The sequence below is a fragment of the Pezoporus wallicus genome, unplaced genomic scaffold (assembly GCF_028554395.1).
Source record: "Pezoporus wallicus isolate ANWC-B61680 ecotype Strahan unplaced genomic scaffold, APGP_CSIRO_Pwel_v1 contig_2012, whole genome shotgun sequence".
Lineage (NCBI taxonomy): Eukaryota > Metazoa > Chordata > Aves > Psittaciformes > Psittacidae > Pezoporus > Pezoporus wallicus.
Genome location: NW_026639840.1, coordinates 495,285 through 513,677, shown reverse-complemented (window position 1 = coordinate 513,677; position 18,393 = coordinate 495,285). Strand labels below are relative to the sequence as shown.

The 18,393-nt window shown below is 37.3% G+C and overlaps 1 protein-coding gene across 6 annotated transcripts in view; it reads right to left on the bottom strand.

The window, feature by feature from the left end:
- Positions 1-18,393, bottom strand: part of KAT6B (lysine acetyltransferase 6B) — a 113,357-nt gene that overhangs the window by 16,650 nt on the left and 78,314 nt on the right. For all 6 annotated transcript variants that reach the window (XM_057416401.1, XM_057416403.1, XM_057416404.1 and 3 more), the window contains 2 exons: positions 17,074-17,235; positions 14,610-14,703 (listed from right to left, as the gene is read on the bottom strand). In XM_057416401.1, coding sequence (XP_057272384.1) covers positions 14,610-14,703; positions 17,074-17,235 — 256 coding nt within the window. The remainder of the gene's footprint in view (positions 1-14,609; positions 14,704-17,073; positions 17,236-18,393) is intronic.

Here is an 18,393-nt window from a genome sequence, read left to right as displayed (position 1 = left end):
CGAGTTCTTTATTTCAGCTAGGATACTTTTTGTTAGCTACAAAAAACTGGAAATAAGTTTACACTGAAAAGTTTAAAAGGAATTTATCAAAGAGTCTGTGATCTAAGAAACAGTTTTATGTATTACTCACAAAGCACTGGAGACAAAACACAGTTCTGATCCTATTTAAGAAGTCTTGTTCAATATCACTTTCTAGAAAATCAGTAATATCTCTCTGAATAAGTTACAAATACCATTGAAGAATGTCTGTTATGTTCCTGTAACAGACACAGAACTCAAAAAACCCAAACCCCGAACATCTTAAAATTAGGGTGTGTCCTACAAGAGCATTCTAGAGTTCTCAACTTAGATCACCCTAGCTGCTCCACAGAAGACAGCTCAATTCTGCAATTCAAGCTTTGATCTTCACTTTTTGTTTTTAATCATCTACAGATAAGATTGGATTTTACCTTCAAGAAAAGCTGCAGACAAATGCAGGTTTTTGTTTGTTTTTTTTTTTTTCCCCAAAACCAGAACCACACTGGTGATAGTTTCATGCAAGAAAAGAAGTAAAGCTTTACTTCATACCAAATACTCATTATAGAAAAATGTTTATGTTGTTTCAATCCTATCAATTCACAGAATTATTAATAAGCAGAACACACAAAGCTCTCATGGGAGCAACTCTTACAGAGCAAAGAAACTGTACAGAAAACGCAATGTGGCAGAGGTCGCTCGATGAGAAAAACACAGAAATCTTTCAGCAGTAACCCTGCCGTTATAACCTACTGGACTCTGAAGAAAGAGTGGACTTGGCAAGTAAGAAATCCTTTTCTATTCAGCAGGGTTTCATCAAGACCGTTTCCCCTTGTGCTTTTTAGGCTACCACTTTCCATGCTTCCTAGTACAACTGCTTGATCGTCATAATGGTGTCTTGCTTCAAGGAGGAAAATCTCTATTGTGAATCTTTATTTATATGTAAGAAAAAGACTCTCCACCTTTGTATAATAGAAAGGATCAAAATTTAAGTATCATTGCAATAGCATTAATTTATTGCTTATGCATTAAAATACCCAAGAAACAGACAACACTTGTTATCGCATCTGAATTATCTTCCAATAAATTTTAAGCCCAAAATGTTAAGAGAGTATGCTTGTATTAGGTAATGACTGAGAATCATGAAGGATCAGTTTCAAATTTATTAAATTTGGCTTCCAAAATTAAGTTTCTTTTGCCACTGTTATTCTCCTCACAGCAAAGGCAAACAAAGTTTCCAAACTTGCTCAAGCCTTGCCTGCATAGAAAGCCCATTTTAAAAACAGGTTTCAACTGACAAGAAAGAACATATAGCTTAGAGTAACTGTGATGTTGTTATTTCTCAGAGTCCCAAAACAGCTACTGAGCTGCTACAACATAGAGCATGTCATAGTAAGGTAAACTATCACCAATTTCCATTTGCCTACGAGACGTACCATCTGTATTTACTGGTATTCAGCATCTGTATAGTAAATGGCCTCACCGTCTGTGAACCAAGGACAAGACAGACACCAAAGACAGAGGCAATGCTGCCATTCCAAGGAACATGCTTGCTCTCCAGCCATGCACAAAGCCACTGCAATCAATTTAATCTGAACAGCTATACAGAATTGCTGTCAATGCACAACTGACTTGATTTTATCTTTCTGGACCTGTTTACTTTACTGGACCTGTTAGTTTTACCAACAAGTAAAACAGTACAACATCACTGATTATATATATATATAAGCTTGAAGAAAACTGCCAGTGTTGAGTACAACATCACCAAGTTCCAGTTCAAAATGTGCCTGTGCAATACAGCACTTAAATAACAGGTTGCTGACAGCGTTTTATCTGAAAACTTCAAGCTTACTTCCAAAGTAAATTCTCCTACCATGAAGTAGTCTAATGCTGACAGCAAAAGTTTCAGGCTTTCTATTGTTATTAAAAAGTGAAAAAAATAGTTTAAACAAGTATGTGACTCCATTAATTGGTAAGACAGACAATTATAAAGAACTTCAAGAAGCAAATATGTCTCCTATTTTTTAGGTTTCATCTTGGAAAGCACTTCTATGATCTTGTAACCAGACAAAGGTTGGGGAAAGTTCAACACTTGGTTGGTTTTTGTTTTGTTTTGTTTTTTTTTTTGTAGTAAAATTGTTGTTGCATTTTTGTCAATTTTACACACTATTTTCCTATCAGGAAGTACTGCACCTAGCATGAATATGCCTTCTAAGCTGTATATGCCTACAGCTGTTTAAATAACAGATGACAAACTCAAAAGTTATTTCAATTAATCACCTGATCCACAGTAATTGCAAGATAAATAGGAACATTTGGACCTCACATGCATGGTGCACTTCTGCACCAGCTATACGGGCTAACTGCACTGCAGTAATACATGCAATTAAGCATTTGGATCATATTGGTTATTCACCTCACCATGTTATGCATTTCAGCAGTCTGCAAGGAAGTCCACTGATCTAGCCTACCTGACAGTAAAGGCAGATCAAAAATTAACCAGAACTGCTGGAGGGCAGCAAAAGGATCACAACAGTGTATTGATGTCTCATAAACAGGAGTCAAGCAGGAGCAGGTTTTAGTCTACTGGTCTTTCCCAAATTCCAGACTGAATGTAGCCTTCACAGCAGAATTCTGTTCAGAAACACACACCTTACATCAGAAAAATGAGAAGATAACACCATGCTAGCATTCTGGCCTTCAGTCTTGTTCATAAGAATAATAACTTTTCCTCACATATTTTGTAATTTAAACCTGTCAATCTCAGGTTCAGTTATCAGTTATCCATGCACATCACAACCACACATATAAATGTTTACATACGCTTCTACACATAGCAACAGTATCCCAACACCACTGAAGTAACTCTCATACAGAAGACAGAATAAAGTTACTTATGAAAGCTTTCCAGATAAACACTTGTAAGATGCCAATGCACTGCTGAAACCCTGAACAAACAGGAGAGCTGCAATAAAAAAAGAAATCACACTACTGCCCTAAGTTGGAAACAGCTTAAGATCTACTTCTCAGAGGCTCCCAGTCATAAAATGGAGCCTTTCTGAAAGTCATACGCAATAGATTGTGCTCAGAAGATTGCTCTTATGTAATCAGCACTGTTTAACTCAGATTTCTATTTTGTTAATATTTATGTCATAATAAAAACATATTAGTGAGAATCTAGCCAGAACAAAAGAAGCAATCAGTAAACTACTTCCCTATGAGAAGTTCCGAGTTCTTCTTGGTCTCTTTAAGGGCCCGTTCCCACAAATTAACTGCCAGAGTTGGACAGACAGAATCAAGCACTTTTGCATTAAATTTTGTTTCACCAGAAGCATTATAAACTAAACTAAGTCCCTTAATATGGAAAGGAAGAACTTGTTAAGTTTTCATGCAATTCTCTGTATCAAACCAGAGATCTGAAGTAACAGCAAGTGCCAGTAACTTTTTATAATACACCAGTATCTAAAGTGAAGATTTTTCCTCAAACCAGCAGGTCAAGTTATCCTAAGAGACTTCCTTTCGTCTTACAAAACACCAAACACTTTGTTATGAAACGATATGAACAAGTTGTGAAGACACAGGTTCAAAAGGGTAGTCAAAAATCAAAACAGCTGAGTGTTCTGACAGGACAGCTCAATGCAGTTGAGTCAACTCAGCATTCCAAGTTCAAAGGTATGACCATGAGTGGAAGGCAGAAACAGTTAAGGTTAAAATGTGAACTTATTAAGATTCCTAAAACGGTAATTCACGTTACCATTTTTTCCGTGACTATTCTGTGCGCCTCTGAACTGTTCTTAGCTATGTCAATGGGAAGAAGGTCAAAGATAGAGGACCTGAAATAGGTGTTAGTACCCTTTTTGAAAGCACTTTTGAGGCAACTTCAAAAGGACCCCAATGCCAAGATCCACACAAACACTATTAAAAAAAAAAAAAAAAGAAAGACTAGCTGTAACTTGAGATGCTTAGATCAGTGAACAACCCGCTACATTCTCTTTTCTTCTTTGTCTGGTTAAAGAAAAGCTTTCTTTGTGACGAACAGAGTAAGCCAAAGATTCTCTCATTATTGTTACAAGAAATAATGCCAGCTCTCATTCCTCTCCACATCCTCAAGTAAACTCAACACAGGGGGCCCAAAACCTTTAGTTCCTTTATAGAAAGCTTCACAGAAGAGGTTAGGGCTAAACAAATGCCCTTCATGAAGGAAAGGAAAGGTAAAGATGACTGCATTACAGTCAGACCAACAAAAGGCACCCTTTGAGTCAATTAATTGGCTAACGCTTATTTTACCTGTGCCAGTTGCCAGTAAACCCCCTTGAGGGGAGGTTCTGTGTACGAAGTGGACTACTTATGAGCTGAGTGAAAGCATAAGCAAGAGGAAAGGACTTCAAGTACCCTTGCATGCACAGAGGGCATGAGGTCTGACTACCAGTTCAATGAATACATTTGTCAGTAGGTTAAGTAGCTTAGAAAAATCATTTACAAGGCTCAATTGTTCTTGATTTTATAAGCAATATTTGAAGTTATTACCTAAAATTACATTTTTTAGTTATTAAATGACACTAAACGGTAAATTGTTTATACAACTGTAGCTGTTGAATGAATGAATTTAAGAACTTCCGTTACCTTCCTGTGTTTAGTGTTGACAGCACATGAATACTGCTGTTAAAAATGTACCAAATGTGCTCATTAGAAAGCACTACCTGTTTTCCTTCTTACCAGCTTTATGTACTCCTACAAGACTCAACTGACAAGACAGGAAAATGGATGGAGCAGGCTATGCCTAATATAAAGAATAAATTGAATATGCCCAGAACCTTTAAATGGCACTGAGGCCAACCAGCACAGACAAATGGCACCTATATCTTTAAGCTCCAACTCTCAGCTAGAGTGTTAACCTGGTTGTTAATGTAGTTCTCCCAGACTCACAGCTCAGGAAAATTGTTACCACACTTGGAAAGTGACAGATGCCCTGGATCAAAACTGCATCAAGGATGGATGTGACAGTTTTAGAGTAGATAACCAAGTTCCAGAACCCAAGAGCTTTTTCTATCATTGTTTTATTCACACCTACAAAAGACAGTGTAGTAGTATGAAAGAAGGCAAACAAAAGCAAAATGGGAAGTCACTATTGGGAAGTCAAAAGGCACATCTAGAAAAACCTCTGCAAATACTTTATTTGCTCAGCTAAATGGTCAGGACATACAGATGCTCTAAGACAGTAGGAGATGTGAATTGCATTTGTCTTATGTGAGCAGCAAAATATCCCTGCTGCTCATCTGCTGTACTACAGCATGCTGTAGAACAGGGAATTAACCAAGATTTAGAAGAAGGAACCAACACATGAAGGCAGTTATTACAGACACTTACAGTGATACCTGGCTAGCAAGCAGATACAGAAACTGCATGGCAAAGAAAGTGCACATTACCTACCAAGCACCAAACACAAAAATCCATTTACCACACACTTTACAAAAAGCTAAGCCAAGACGCAGTAACCTGCTAAATATCTAGTGTTAAACAAAACAGCAGTAAACAAGCAAAAAACGATAGATTTTATTTATTTTTTTTTTACAAGAAGGTGCTTGACTGAAGTGATGGCACTAGAAAAAACAGACATCAGTTAAGAAACCCACAAGGTTATCTAATTGAGGTGGTACGTCTCAGTGTGCCTCAACAGGGCAACAGGCTACAAAATACCCACTCTGCCCACTGACTTGATGCAACAGAACTACACTCTGCAGTCAAAAGCAGCAATTTCTGATCATTAAATATGCACTACTTAATTAAAATCTGTTTTCAGCCATCAGTTCTCAGCAGATGGCTTTCTCCTGTTCGCTAATGCCCTATTAAAGACAGCTTTGTCCAACAAACATTTGCTTTCATTATTACCATGTTTGGCCTTGCCTTTTAGCTGTTTTCAACACTATCTGAAATTAAGATGCTCTTCAGTTAAAAACCTTAGCTTCTGTATCTGAAGTGACATGCTCACTTTTTTTGCAGTTCTGATAAATACACAGTGTCTTCAAGCTATATAAAAGCGAAGCCAAGAAATCCCAAGAGGCTGATTTTCTTGGAATAATCTTAAATCAACAAAGCTTGATTCAAAATCCATCTTTATTCTCCCCTCATCTAAATCTCAGCTTGACAGAATGCTCCTTATTAGTTATTTAGGGAAGACCAAACTCATGCCTTCAGGTCAGCAACATAATCAATCACCAAGAACAGAAGGTAAAATAAGCAGCAGCATTCAGGCTCCCTCACAAATCCACTGCTCTCTCAGACACTTTCAACTCCCTCAAAGAAAAAAGAAAAGAAAGAAGGCAGGTAATTCAGCCTTTCATTGGGACACAATACATCTGTAAACACACCAACAAAAAAGACTAGAAGATCGACCTAGTCAGTAAAAAAAACAACCAAAGTCAACCAACACACAATGATTCAAACAGGGGCCACCAGAGGCAATAAATGACATAAACCTCTTTTATACTGATCCTTAAATTCATGGCGTTGACTCCGGAAGTGTAGTTTGAGAATACATTTTTCCCAATATATCCTATTTAAAAATATGCTGTTTCTCTCCAACCTCAGACTCTTATTCTTACTCTCTGTTGTTTGGCACACCCTCAGCAATAACAAAATGGTTCTTTCAGGTTTGTAATGTGAGAAAGGGAATGCTAAAATGCTCTTGGCTAAAATAAATCTTATCTTTATAAGAATAAATTAAAAAAAATAGTGTCCCACTTCATCCCCATCTCAACCCTGTTTACAGACCATAGCAAAGTATAACTGTAAACAACTTTTTTTGGAAGTGTGTTTATTCGTAGATTGTATTTCTACTGTATTTCAGTATTTGCCTCAGCAAACTGTAAAACATCATAACATCACAATTTGGAAAAGACCAGTCCAGGGTAAGGACTATTTACGAAAGAGTTCATTATTCCACAAACACCAGAGTTTTTCAAATATTATTTCTACTTCTTACCCATATTTGATTACTTACCCACTGAAAGAAAATCCTTCTGATGCTCTTATTTTCACACACCCCTTCTCCCCCCCCCACCCCCCAAATATTACTTTCTGGCAAATTCATTATTTTTCGTGACCAGATTAAGGTATTTTAGACTATCAATTCTACATAAACACATACCAAAAATGTAGATCCAAACACCTGCAGCTCAATGCAGCTTGGGTCCAGCTTTAAACAGCACGCAGGTCAGAAGTGCTTCCCAGCAGTTCCATTAGCATACCAAAACTTACATGCCATACATGTAAAATAAACACCTCTGATCTCTCTTAACACATTTCCTCCATCGTTACAGCATCCACCTCCCCAGTCACGAGTCTACTTTCATTTTTCCAGGAGCTGATTTATGAATTAGCATAAAGACCACAAGTTCTTTTCAGGTCAAGGTCTGTGCCTTGCCTCCAGCTGAATAAAATTTTAAACCAGTTACCCTCCTTCCCCTCCACCTTTTACTACAAGGTAAGTCTACACAGGTACTTAACACAAGCCAAGGCTACATAGCAAAAAAAACTGTGTGAATTCATTACAACAGAGAACTATGTCTTTTCATCAACTTCTGTCCTCTTTTGCCCTTTTAGCATTTCTGCTAAATAGTCCATCATTGCTTCTATGTTCAAGTATACTTTAAAGAAGAAGGAATACCATTTCTGTACTGTAATGCTTTGCTCATTTGCCTCATTCCAGGTTCCTATCGAAAATGAAAGCCTTTCAGGAAAGAAAATGAGTCACCTTTTCCAGGGCTCTGCCTTCCCTAATACTTTTTCAGAGCCACTGTAAAAACCTCAGGCAGCATTTTTAGTCTATTCCATCACTTAATTTCAACATGTTTATTGCATTTAAAAGAAGTTACTCATCTTCAAAACAGGGATGACATTTTCTCAAATGCTAGTATCATCTATCAACCATATGTTGCCCTAAATGACAGCCCACATGTGAGTCCGTTACCGATGTTTTGTTCAACTTGATTTTTTTGGATGACTGCACAAACATAGTGCTTGACAAAAAGTCATTGTTTTCAGGTTTTCAGAGAGGAGTAACCTATTTGCTGTTAAAGCAGAAAGCCTAGAAACACCATTGCAGGAACCAGACGTAAGAGTTACGGAATCAACCTTATAAGCACAGCAACATTTCTGCATCTTCTTAATATACCAAAGCAGCACAAAGCCAGCATTGAAGATGGAACTAGAACAGCAGCTCACTGTCCAAGGTGCAACTAGCTATGGAAAGCTCAACCCTGACTACTTCTGAAAACACTACAAAAACCCAAGACACAATCAATTAGGTTGTAACAGACCTTTAAGATCATCAAATCTAACCATTACCCCAGGACTGCCAAGTCCACCACTAAACCATGTCACTAAGGGCCTCATCTACACCATTTGTGAACACTTCCAGGGTCAGTGATTCCACCACTGCCCTGCGCAGCCTGGTCCAATGCCTGACCACCCTTTTGATGAAGAAATTTTTCCTAATGTCCAGTCTAAACATGCCCTGGTGTAGCTTGAGGCTGTCTCCTCTTGTCCTATAATCTGCAGTAATGGACACAAGTGAGAAAACTAGGCCCAAAATTGTCTAAAAGAAATTCTTATTTTCAATCAAAAATACTCTTCTGTCTGTATCAGAGGACAGAGCTTTTAAAGTACTGGAACCATTAGGAAGTTTGAAATCCTTAATAGAGCCTATAAGGGAAAATGCTGTTTGAATAAAGCATATACAGAAATAAGCAGTTTTATTTTTGAACAATATTCAGGTCTTTTGTTCAAGCTTAGCGGAAACCAAACCTCTTCCCTTTCACAGCAAATCTGATTTTACAGGCTACACCAGCGCTTTACCAAACTTGTAGTGAGAACAAAACTGCACTACAGACCAGGAGAAAATCTTATACTTTTCGCAGTCTCCTTACACTGTGTTTGAATACTATCCTATGTCTTCATACAATGCTTTTTTTTTTTTTTCCCCAGCTTGTTTCAAAACTGTCTCAAAACTGCTGGCAATAAGAAAAAAAAACAACCCACTGTCCCCATAAATACAGGTTTATGTTACACATGTCTGTGGGCCAGGTTTCATGCCTGAAGTAACTCTCTGGACTCAATCCAATATGCTTACCACTTCTGCATAACTGAGCCCTAAGCAATTGAGATCTTCCATGTTTCCAGAGATGCAGATGTTCTGAAACAAGTGCAAACTGGAAAGAATTCAAGAATGCACTTTATAAAGGTATCCATACTTGGTTTGCCTATTCACTGCCCCATCACTGTCCCTTACTTCTCAATGAAAGTGTGTACAGGATTACATCTGTCCTTACTTCCCACCCATTTTTAGAACAGAATATTTCACCAGTTCAGCTTTTGCACACAGGCCTTTGCTGAGAAATTTTCTATTGAGCAGCCATGTAGGCTAATTAATGTTGCCATGAACCTAACTGAGCAAGACAGTGTATCTCTCTCTCGGTTACCAAGCTCTAAATATTGGTAATGATACTGCCCCCTTTATCAATTGCTCTGGTGCTTACTCATAAAAAGCATTTAGGAGGAAAGTTTTCATTAACAGTTCACTGGCAGAGACAATTTTTGTTCCTCCCATCCTGTGGAAACTTGCCTTTCCTGGTGTTATACATTAGCTGTTGCGCAAGTGCTGCTACTACTGGTACTCTACTGTTTCTGCAAATCAGAAATTGGCAGACTTACCTGTTTGAATGGAAAAAATACTTGACCAAGAAATAGACATTGGATGTGGGGAAAGGAGCAAGTAAGTTCATTTATCAGAGCCCCTTTTCCTACACCAGAATACAACTTTGATTCTTCCACTGCCAGTCTTCAATTTCCTTTCCCTATCATGGTCTCCTCATAAAAGAGCCATTAAAAGTTGCACACGTTAATGACACAAAAGGTCAAAAAGTCAGCACCCACTTTACCAAACATACAGACAAGTGAAATGAAAGAACCCCACACACCCAAACCAAAGAGCATGTTTAGCCTAAACAGAATCCTAGCATCCTTATAAGCAGGTTTCCTCTCTAGAGCAAGAATAAGTATTTCACAATGAACAGATAAACCAAATTAAAAAAAGGTATTCTGAAGGGCAGGAAGAAACTGCTACAATCAATTGGACCAGAAACACCCTCAAAGTACATAACAAAAAGCTATCAAGAACTTTGCTCCTCAGGATTAAACTCAGTTGTCAGTGTGACACAAATAAACTATCAACCAACATATGAGCCAGCACAGTTAGAAAGGTTTATCCTAATACTGCCACATGCATTTTTTTTCTGCCAACTGCTGCTAGGTCTCCAGCATAGAATTTACAATCCAGTAAGCAGGAATATGGGACCATGATGAGGTTAAGTTTTGTGAGCAAGTGTGAATCAAAAAATTACTTTAAACTTACAGGAAATTAAGAAGTACATGGTATTCCATTTTAGTAATACTGAACTCTATTAAATATGCTAAATAAATAAATACTAATTTTTTGGCATTGCAGCCTAATTAATAGAAACAGAAAGGGTATGAAGATTCTAGGCTGTGCAGGAGCTCAAATCATGAAAGTCAAGAGAAACTTCTTGTATAGAGAAGCTGCTAAAGCTTATAGAAGAAGTGGGATTGCACAGAGTGAAGCAGTTACTACACTTAAGTGTTTGCACTGTTAAAACCACAATAGCAACGCAAGCTGCACTGACAGAGGACATACAAAGACTCACCCAAATGCAAGTACATATAATCCCCATGACAGGAATGACAGCTGCATATCACCACAAATGGACATGAGTGAAACAAACCCAGAATGGGATCTTATACAACAAGAGCCTCCTCTCTGGTTTATTTCTGGATCAACTTAAACTGGAGTTTACTTTAATTTACAACAAATACAGAAGATTAATGCAGAAGTCAATTATTCTCTCTTAGGTACAACCCTGCAATCACAATCCAGTCAATCTCACAGAATACGAGAAGAACAAGGAAATGAAAAGAAACCAAAGAGCTCAAACCTAAGTTTGGCAAGAATTATCAGTCCTGTAAAAAGCAGAAAGGTATAAATATAAAAAGAAAATTAAGACCCTTATTCCTTTTCAGGAAATGCTTTTGTACGTATGTAAATATTCAGAAGGAAATTTTTCTCCATTTTTAACAGCCTGGCATTTTTCTATCACAGTCAAAACCTGTGACTTACCTACCAAAAAACCAAAACCAACACCCAACCCAAACCCAAAGAAACAAATAAACAAAAAAAACCCCAAACCAAACAAAACCCCAAATGAACAAACCATCAAAACCCCTCCACAATCTTACCAGACTTTAAAAAGCAGAACAGATACAGGCACATATACTGCATTTTTAAAAACATTTCTGTTTAAATGACTAATGACATACAGAAAACTGCACAGGCAATTTTTTTCTGAAGATTATCAGAGAACTCCAGCATTTTACAGCTTGCTTTCTTCTCACAAAAGTTAAAGTACCCTTCCTAAAAATCACTTTTCCACATGAGATTATAGATTCCTGAAGAGATGGACAGCCAGAATTTACACAAAGCTTTATGCTGGCGTCTACAGAGTAAGATATAGTACTGGTATAATTTTTTATTTGAGATAAAGATAAATTTAAATGTGAGTAAAGAGTAAAAAATAAAAAAAAATAAAAATCAATGGTCAGAGAACAAATAGCTGTTTTTCTTTTAGCAAAACAATGTATTTTCCCTTGCAAGTTATGACCACACAGACTCATCTGTAAAGCTAAATTAGTTCAAGACAAAATAATGCATCACAATCTGAGCAAACAAATATATTTCACTTACCAAAAAAGCAGCGAATTCTGTACCACAAACTACATTCTCACCAGACTGCTGACAAAGCAGAAGCTGTGTAGTGGCTTAAGGCTGCATTCTCTCCAGCCTGTCAAGTGTCTAGATACATTCAAAGTAATGTGAGCAGTCAACTGCTTGCAGTTCTTGAGACCTTCCCTTTTGTGGTTTGTAACTATAATTTTTGGAAAATTACGTGCTCAGTTACATTTTTATTATTTTAGTCTAAAAACTGTTCTGCGTACTGCTATAAACCAGACAAGTGTCAGTGACTGCTTCACGGAATTCAAAACAGAGAACTTCAGATGCACTACTCACATACCAAATGAAGCCTTAACATTCAGAGCATAAAATTTATCTTCTAATAACTTTATGAGAACATGGCAATCTAGATAATGTTACTGGCAAAAAAAAATTTTAAGCTATGATAAACTTGTTCTGGTTAAGTTTAGAATAGTAACAGGGGTTTTGTTATAGCCCATCTCAGGCCTGTTAGAGCACCTTATTCTCAGGAGACCACAACTGAACAGACAGGGTGAAGTGCAAGGATGATAGTCAGTTACAATACAGGAATTAGAAACACACATCAAATTCCAACAAAACAGTAAATAATTAATTTTGAAGGTTTTTTTTTTGTGTGAAGACACGATTTTGGGCTCACTAATCCAGATGAAGCTATGGCTACCCCGTTTCGTGGCATTCAGCTTCCTTCCTGCAAAAGGATATAAATACAATCCAGGAAAAAAAGCCTTGAAGTTTCACCTCACTTTCTACACCTAGGGAAAAACAGCCACACAGTTCTCTTACTACCCTTTATTTAGTTTGCACTTCCCTCTCACCACAAAGCTAGACTACCCTTCTATTAGTTTGCACCTCCCTCTCACTACAAAGCTAGACTTTCTCAGTCACCTTTTGGTTCTTCATTCTGTTGGAAACTGAAATAGCCTGACTCCCAGTTAGTTAAGGGAACATCTGTCCAGAAAACAAAGGGAAAATATTGTAGAAAGAAGCTGAACGACTGACTGTGTGCTCACAAAGTGGGCAGTCTGTTAGCTAAAGCAGAAGCTAAAGCTGGTCTCTGGACTATGCCCTGCATGTACACAGCTGCAGCCTGTACCTGTGATACAAACACATCTGCAAAGAGAAAAGGAGTACAAGTAGCACCAAATAAGCTTCAAGCTAAGGATACTACAAGGTCATGCTGCAAGTTATCACAGAAATCCTAACGATTCAAGCAATTTGATGTGCTTCCAGATTTTTCAAGAAGGATAAGAGGGACAGAACATCCTACTGAGTTTTCCAACTTAAGTATCATGGCACAGCAACAGAGCACAGATCCAGAGAAACACGGCATACCCATTTCCAGACCTCCTGTGGAATCCACAGGTGTCACAGCTGTGCTATCAGCTTTGCAGAAGCAGACATAACTACCACAAACTCAACCAGAATATCATTTGTTGAGCATGCTTTTTTTGAAAGACACCACAGAGTAACAATGAAAAAGCCTAGAAGTACTTACCAGTTGTGCCCAGTAAATTGCCCATTTCCTTTTGCAAAAAGAGATGCTAATTTTGAAATGGCCAATTTCTTACTAAGTAAGCTTTAAGTTCACTTTACAGTTCCAGAAATACGCAGTGGTACTTACTGCCTTTCCTAAAAAGCTGCAGAAGGCACACAGTGGAACAGCTGCTGTGTTCTGCTCCAGTGATGGCTATATTTCAATGGTGGGTTTTCAGTGGCATCCTTACCTAACTCATATGGGTATAGTGAAGACTGTTTAAGAAGCCATACAATGCTGAGACATCATAAGTCTTGTACAAACTCTACTGCAGTCATGTTGGGTAGAATACTACAAGACACAGAACTCTTAAAACGCTACAGTTACAAACTGTCTTTGTCCTGCTGTTATACAACAAGGTATTATTATTTGCATTTGAACTTTCCTGCATATACTTCAGGGCAGGAATCCTAGTATCATAACTATTTCTATAGTCATGTAATTCTACAGTGCTTTAAAAAAAACTCAAAAGTAATAGTGAAAAGTGACCACATACAATATACACTCATTCCTTATCATTCTCCCTCTAAATTACAGTAGAAAGTTGGATTTAGCAGTATTGCAAAGTTCCTTCAGACAGTTTGTTTGAAGCTTCATTGCAGCTTAAAGATTTAGGGAATAACAAATCTATATTTAAACAAGTGTGCCTGAAGCCTTCTAAGGGTCAGACAACTCAGCAAAATAAAGCAGCAAGTACATACACAGCTATGAGCACTTCCATTTTTTTTTTGGTAACAACTTCCACTAAGAAAGTGATGAATTTCGAGACAAAAAACAAAACATATTCCTTCTATGTAGCAATTTTTCAGTTAAAACAGATTTTTCTAGCTAAAAAAAATATTAGTTAGCAATACTAGGGTGTAGAGAATGCCTTGGATTAACACCTTCTTAGCTATAATCACAAATAATTGACACCTCTTATACTAATGAACAAGGCAAAATGGAAAGTAATTTAGATAATTCATTCAGGGTAATAGCTTTGTGAGGTAGTATTACTGCCACGAGATCCATTCTCAATTTCCTTGAGTACAATAACAGAGCAGCAGCAAGTTTTTTCACTTCAGGGAGCTTTTCTACCCTATGTAAGTATAAACACAGAAATCCATTATCTATTGATAAAAACAAAGCAAGTTAAATAAAGTTTCATATGTTTCAATTTCTCATAACAGCCATCAGCTCCTTGTATCACAAGTGTAAATAAAACACTTCACTTACTGAAATCAATGAGAAACCTTCCAAATCCTTGCCTTTGGTACTGGGGCATGATCATTATGCAGGAGACATTGTACTTCTGCTGGCAAAGCTTTTCCTGGGGGAAGGAGAAACAGATCAAGTATGTCAAAGCACTGCTGAAGTGGGCAATTGCCTGCACCTGCCGCTGTCCTTGTAAAATATCCAATACGGTGAACAGATGCAGGGGGTCAGTACCAAAGTCAAATAATGCCATGTTAATGTTTAATTATAAGAAGGAAGGATCAAACATACCCTTCAGAATATTTTTAATTAGTTAACTACTCAGCATCTTAAAAATTAAATATATTGTCTAAATAGCATAATGAAGTTTATGTGTTGTAAAGGAGGAGGAAGGGAAGAAAAGTGAACTATTTTTATGTTTCACTGATGATCCTGTCAAGGATATAGAAGTGGAAAATAGTATCCATACACATGGTGAAGTTGTATTTTCACAGCAACTGCTACAGTGCCTACTGGTTTCCATCTTTATTTTGTCTCTCTGAATTAACATGGGGACAGGGTGAAGGGGAAAAACCCTATGCTTGTAAAACTAACACCTGAAGCATACTGACTTTCAGAGCTGAAGGCTTCTCTCATGGATCCAAATCAATGAAGAATGATGAGAAGCCAGAGCTCCTTCAGACAGAATGAAGTCATGTAACATACAGGCAATAGAGGCAAATACTACACTCACTGTTTAAGACAACAGAAGGAAGAATCTAAACTAGGAAGCTGTTCTAACAACAGTAAGGTTAGAGATCTTTCAGATTTGCTGATGAAAAGGAAGAGCCTCAAAGTCTTGTTACCTTTGAAATATTACACACACACCCCAGAAAAAGTCAGCTCCCTTAAAACTAGGGAGTTTAGGGAGCAATAGGTGGTGTCTAGGGAGTTTTAAGGGAGACCAAATCGATCAAAAAACAAAGACAGCGTAACTCATAACTAGCAGGAAGTTGTGGCAAGCACATATACAGTTTAAGACACCACCTATCACTTCAGCCTCCACATGTGATGACACCAGACCAGGGATGGCACTGACAGGATCAAATGCCACTATGTTCATTTCCAAATATTTCTCCAGCTGCGAAAGCAGATATCTAAGCTGTTTTCACAAGGTTTCTTAGTTTCTACAGTATGGTGAGTTATTTTTTTCTGTAGGGGCTTTCTTTAAGACTGCTACTAGCACAAAGTCTACAAATACACTACCAGGATGCAATAATGGAAGAAAAGCCAGAGCATTCAGTGCATAATTTGAGATGAGGCGAGTTTGGGTTTCTCCCCCACCCCTTAAGTTTTGGTAGCTAAAACATTCATGATCATCAAATGTGACAGACTAGTCAGAAGCAACAGGGGTGAAGTGGACGAACAAAATGCATCCTTGCTGAAAGAGCGATTCACATTAACACCTGCAGTATCTTAAATAAATCTAGAAAATACTTGCCTATATCAGAGTTGACATGTTTGTATTCCACAAGAACTTCTGACTGACATAAAAGACAATGCAAATTGTGCCTAAGCATCTCAGTTACTTTAATTCCAGCAAGGTCTGTATCTCAGAATGAACTGGTCAGACCCCCAAGAAATCACCGTATAATAATCAGGTACTCTGATAAGATTTTTTAAATTCTTCAAAATAGTATCTTCATACAAACCACTTCTTTAAGAAAGAAAATTAGAGCTGCTAGAAGCTGGTGATACTACGGGTAAGAAGTACTGAACTCCTAAGTAACTGTATCAATTCAACACGTTTCTTATGAACAAATTATGGGTAGTAACTGAAGCTTTTCCTGTTGCAGGTATAACTACTTATACTTTAACATTATTTTTGATCATCTGTCAAGACAGTCCACATAAACATTGGTTTTGTCCATAACAGCTACCTACTGCTTTAAAATTCAACCAGAACCAATAGACACATCAACTCTAAAGACATCCAACATAAAGTTAGGCAACACATTCTTAACGCTCAGCGCAGTGACTAACTACATTAGACCAGACTGTACTTGATACGAACATAGCTGGCCATTTACGTCTAAGTAGGCAGCTAGAACTGCTAGCAGTAAAACCATGACAACACATCAATGTTTCAAATACCTAGTCCTTTTAAATTTTAGACTTGTAATAGTATTGCAAAAATGGTAGAGGGAGGAAAAAGACAGCATTTTAAACAAACAAAACATTCTGAGAACAAACAAAACCAAACAAAAAAAGCCCAAACCACAAACCTCCCCCAGTGCATGTGGCTGACTGCACATAAAATTTCTCAATTTGCATCAGTCTTTGACAGAGAAAAGTATGAGTGTAGTTGAGACAATGCACATTATCTTTGAGATTTATAGAGGTATCAGGCTTCTGAGTATTTTTTTCTTTGCTATTGGCACAAGTATTTAGCCGACTGGAAATGACAAATGTTTAAAACAACCGTATTTTTTTTTTTTTTTTTTACCTTGGAGAAATATCCAACTAAATGGCAGCCTTTCTCGTCATTTTTTGTAAGGACATAGAAGAGGAATGGCTCAACATCATAATACAAGGTTTTATGGTCCAGAAAGAGCTTAGCTAACAAACAAAGATTCTGACAATAAATTTTGCTCACATTTCCATCAACCTGGAAAGCAAGATAGATGAAGTTATTTCCAGTGTCACCAACATATTAGGACAAAACAACCTATTAGTCAATCATAACATGAAAGGAAATGTAAACACTATGGTCTTACAGAAACAAACAAAAAAAAAAACCCACACAAAAAACCACATTAAGGTTCAGAAAAGCCCCAGCTTCTTGTTAAATAAAATTCTCAAATTAGTACTAATTATTTTGCACTTGTAAATAACCTCTGAGCAGCCATATTTATTAAGCAAAATAACATCACCTTTTTAATCGTTCAAGTTAGACTTACTTCTTTCACTTTATTCCTGGAATGAAAATGAATATGACTGGCAGACAACAAAAAAGTACTACTTCAAACTACATTAAACTGCAGTTTGCGAGAAGGCAGTGGCAGACAACAACTAAAAAAACCTACAAAACAATGAAGCATTGAATTCCTAAAGCATAAGGCCAATAAATGAGTCGCCAATTACGTATTAATCACAGCAACATTTTAGATAAATTAGGACAAAATTTCTATGCCAGACTAAAACGCTATTGAGAGAAGTAAGTTTTCAGGCCAAGTACTACAATTAGCCTAGGTATGCTACAAGTATAAAGAGTCAAAAGCTGTGACTCAGATACAGAAAACCCAGACACAGATGCAGATTTCCTAGATCAGTTAGTTACCCCCTGAAAGGGAAGGCTGAGTCAAAGGCAAAAGCATTTTTGAAATAATCTTCCTAATGGAAAGGTTTGCTTGCACTGAACTTCTTCGATAAAGTCACTAACTGTATTTCATTCACAGAGACAGGCAATTTGCATGCTGAAAAAGAAGCTATATTCTGTTCTAATTTGGTTTTAATAAGAATCCTAGAGTTACAAATCTGAGTAAACCCCAATCTTCTGGGTATATTTAGGGATTTCGAGGTGACTTCAACAGTTGTATTATCTGGATTAAAGAAAAAAAGATGTAATGGACAGCTGCTACTCCTAAAGACATCAGAATAAACACTTGCATACAGGACTCAAGAACCTATCAAATATGTTAAGCTCTCATACAACTCACTCCATTGTCAAGATGCTTTTTATTCCTTTTCACAATTACTAGCAAATTAAATGCAAACATGAAGCACATAGAAATCATCACTGAGTAAGCCACAAGCCTGAAAACCC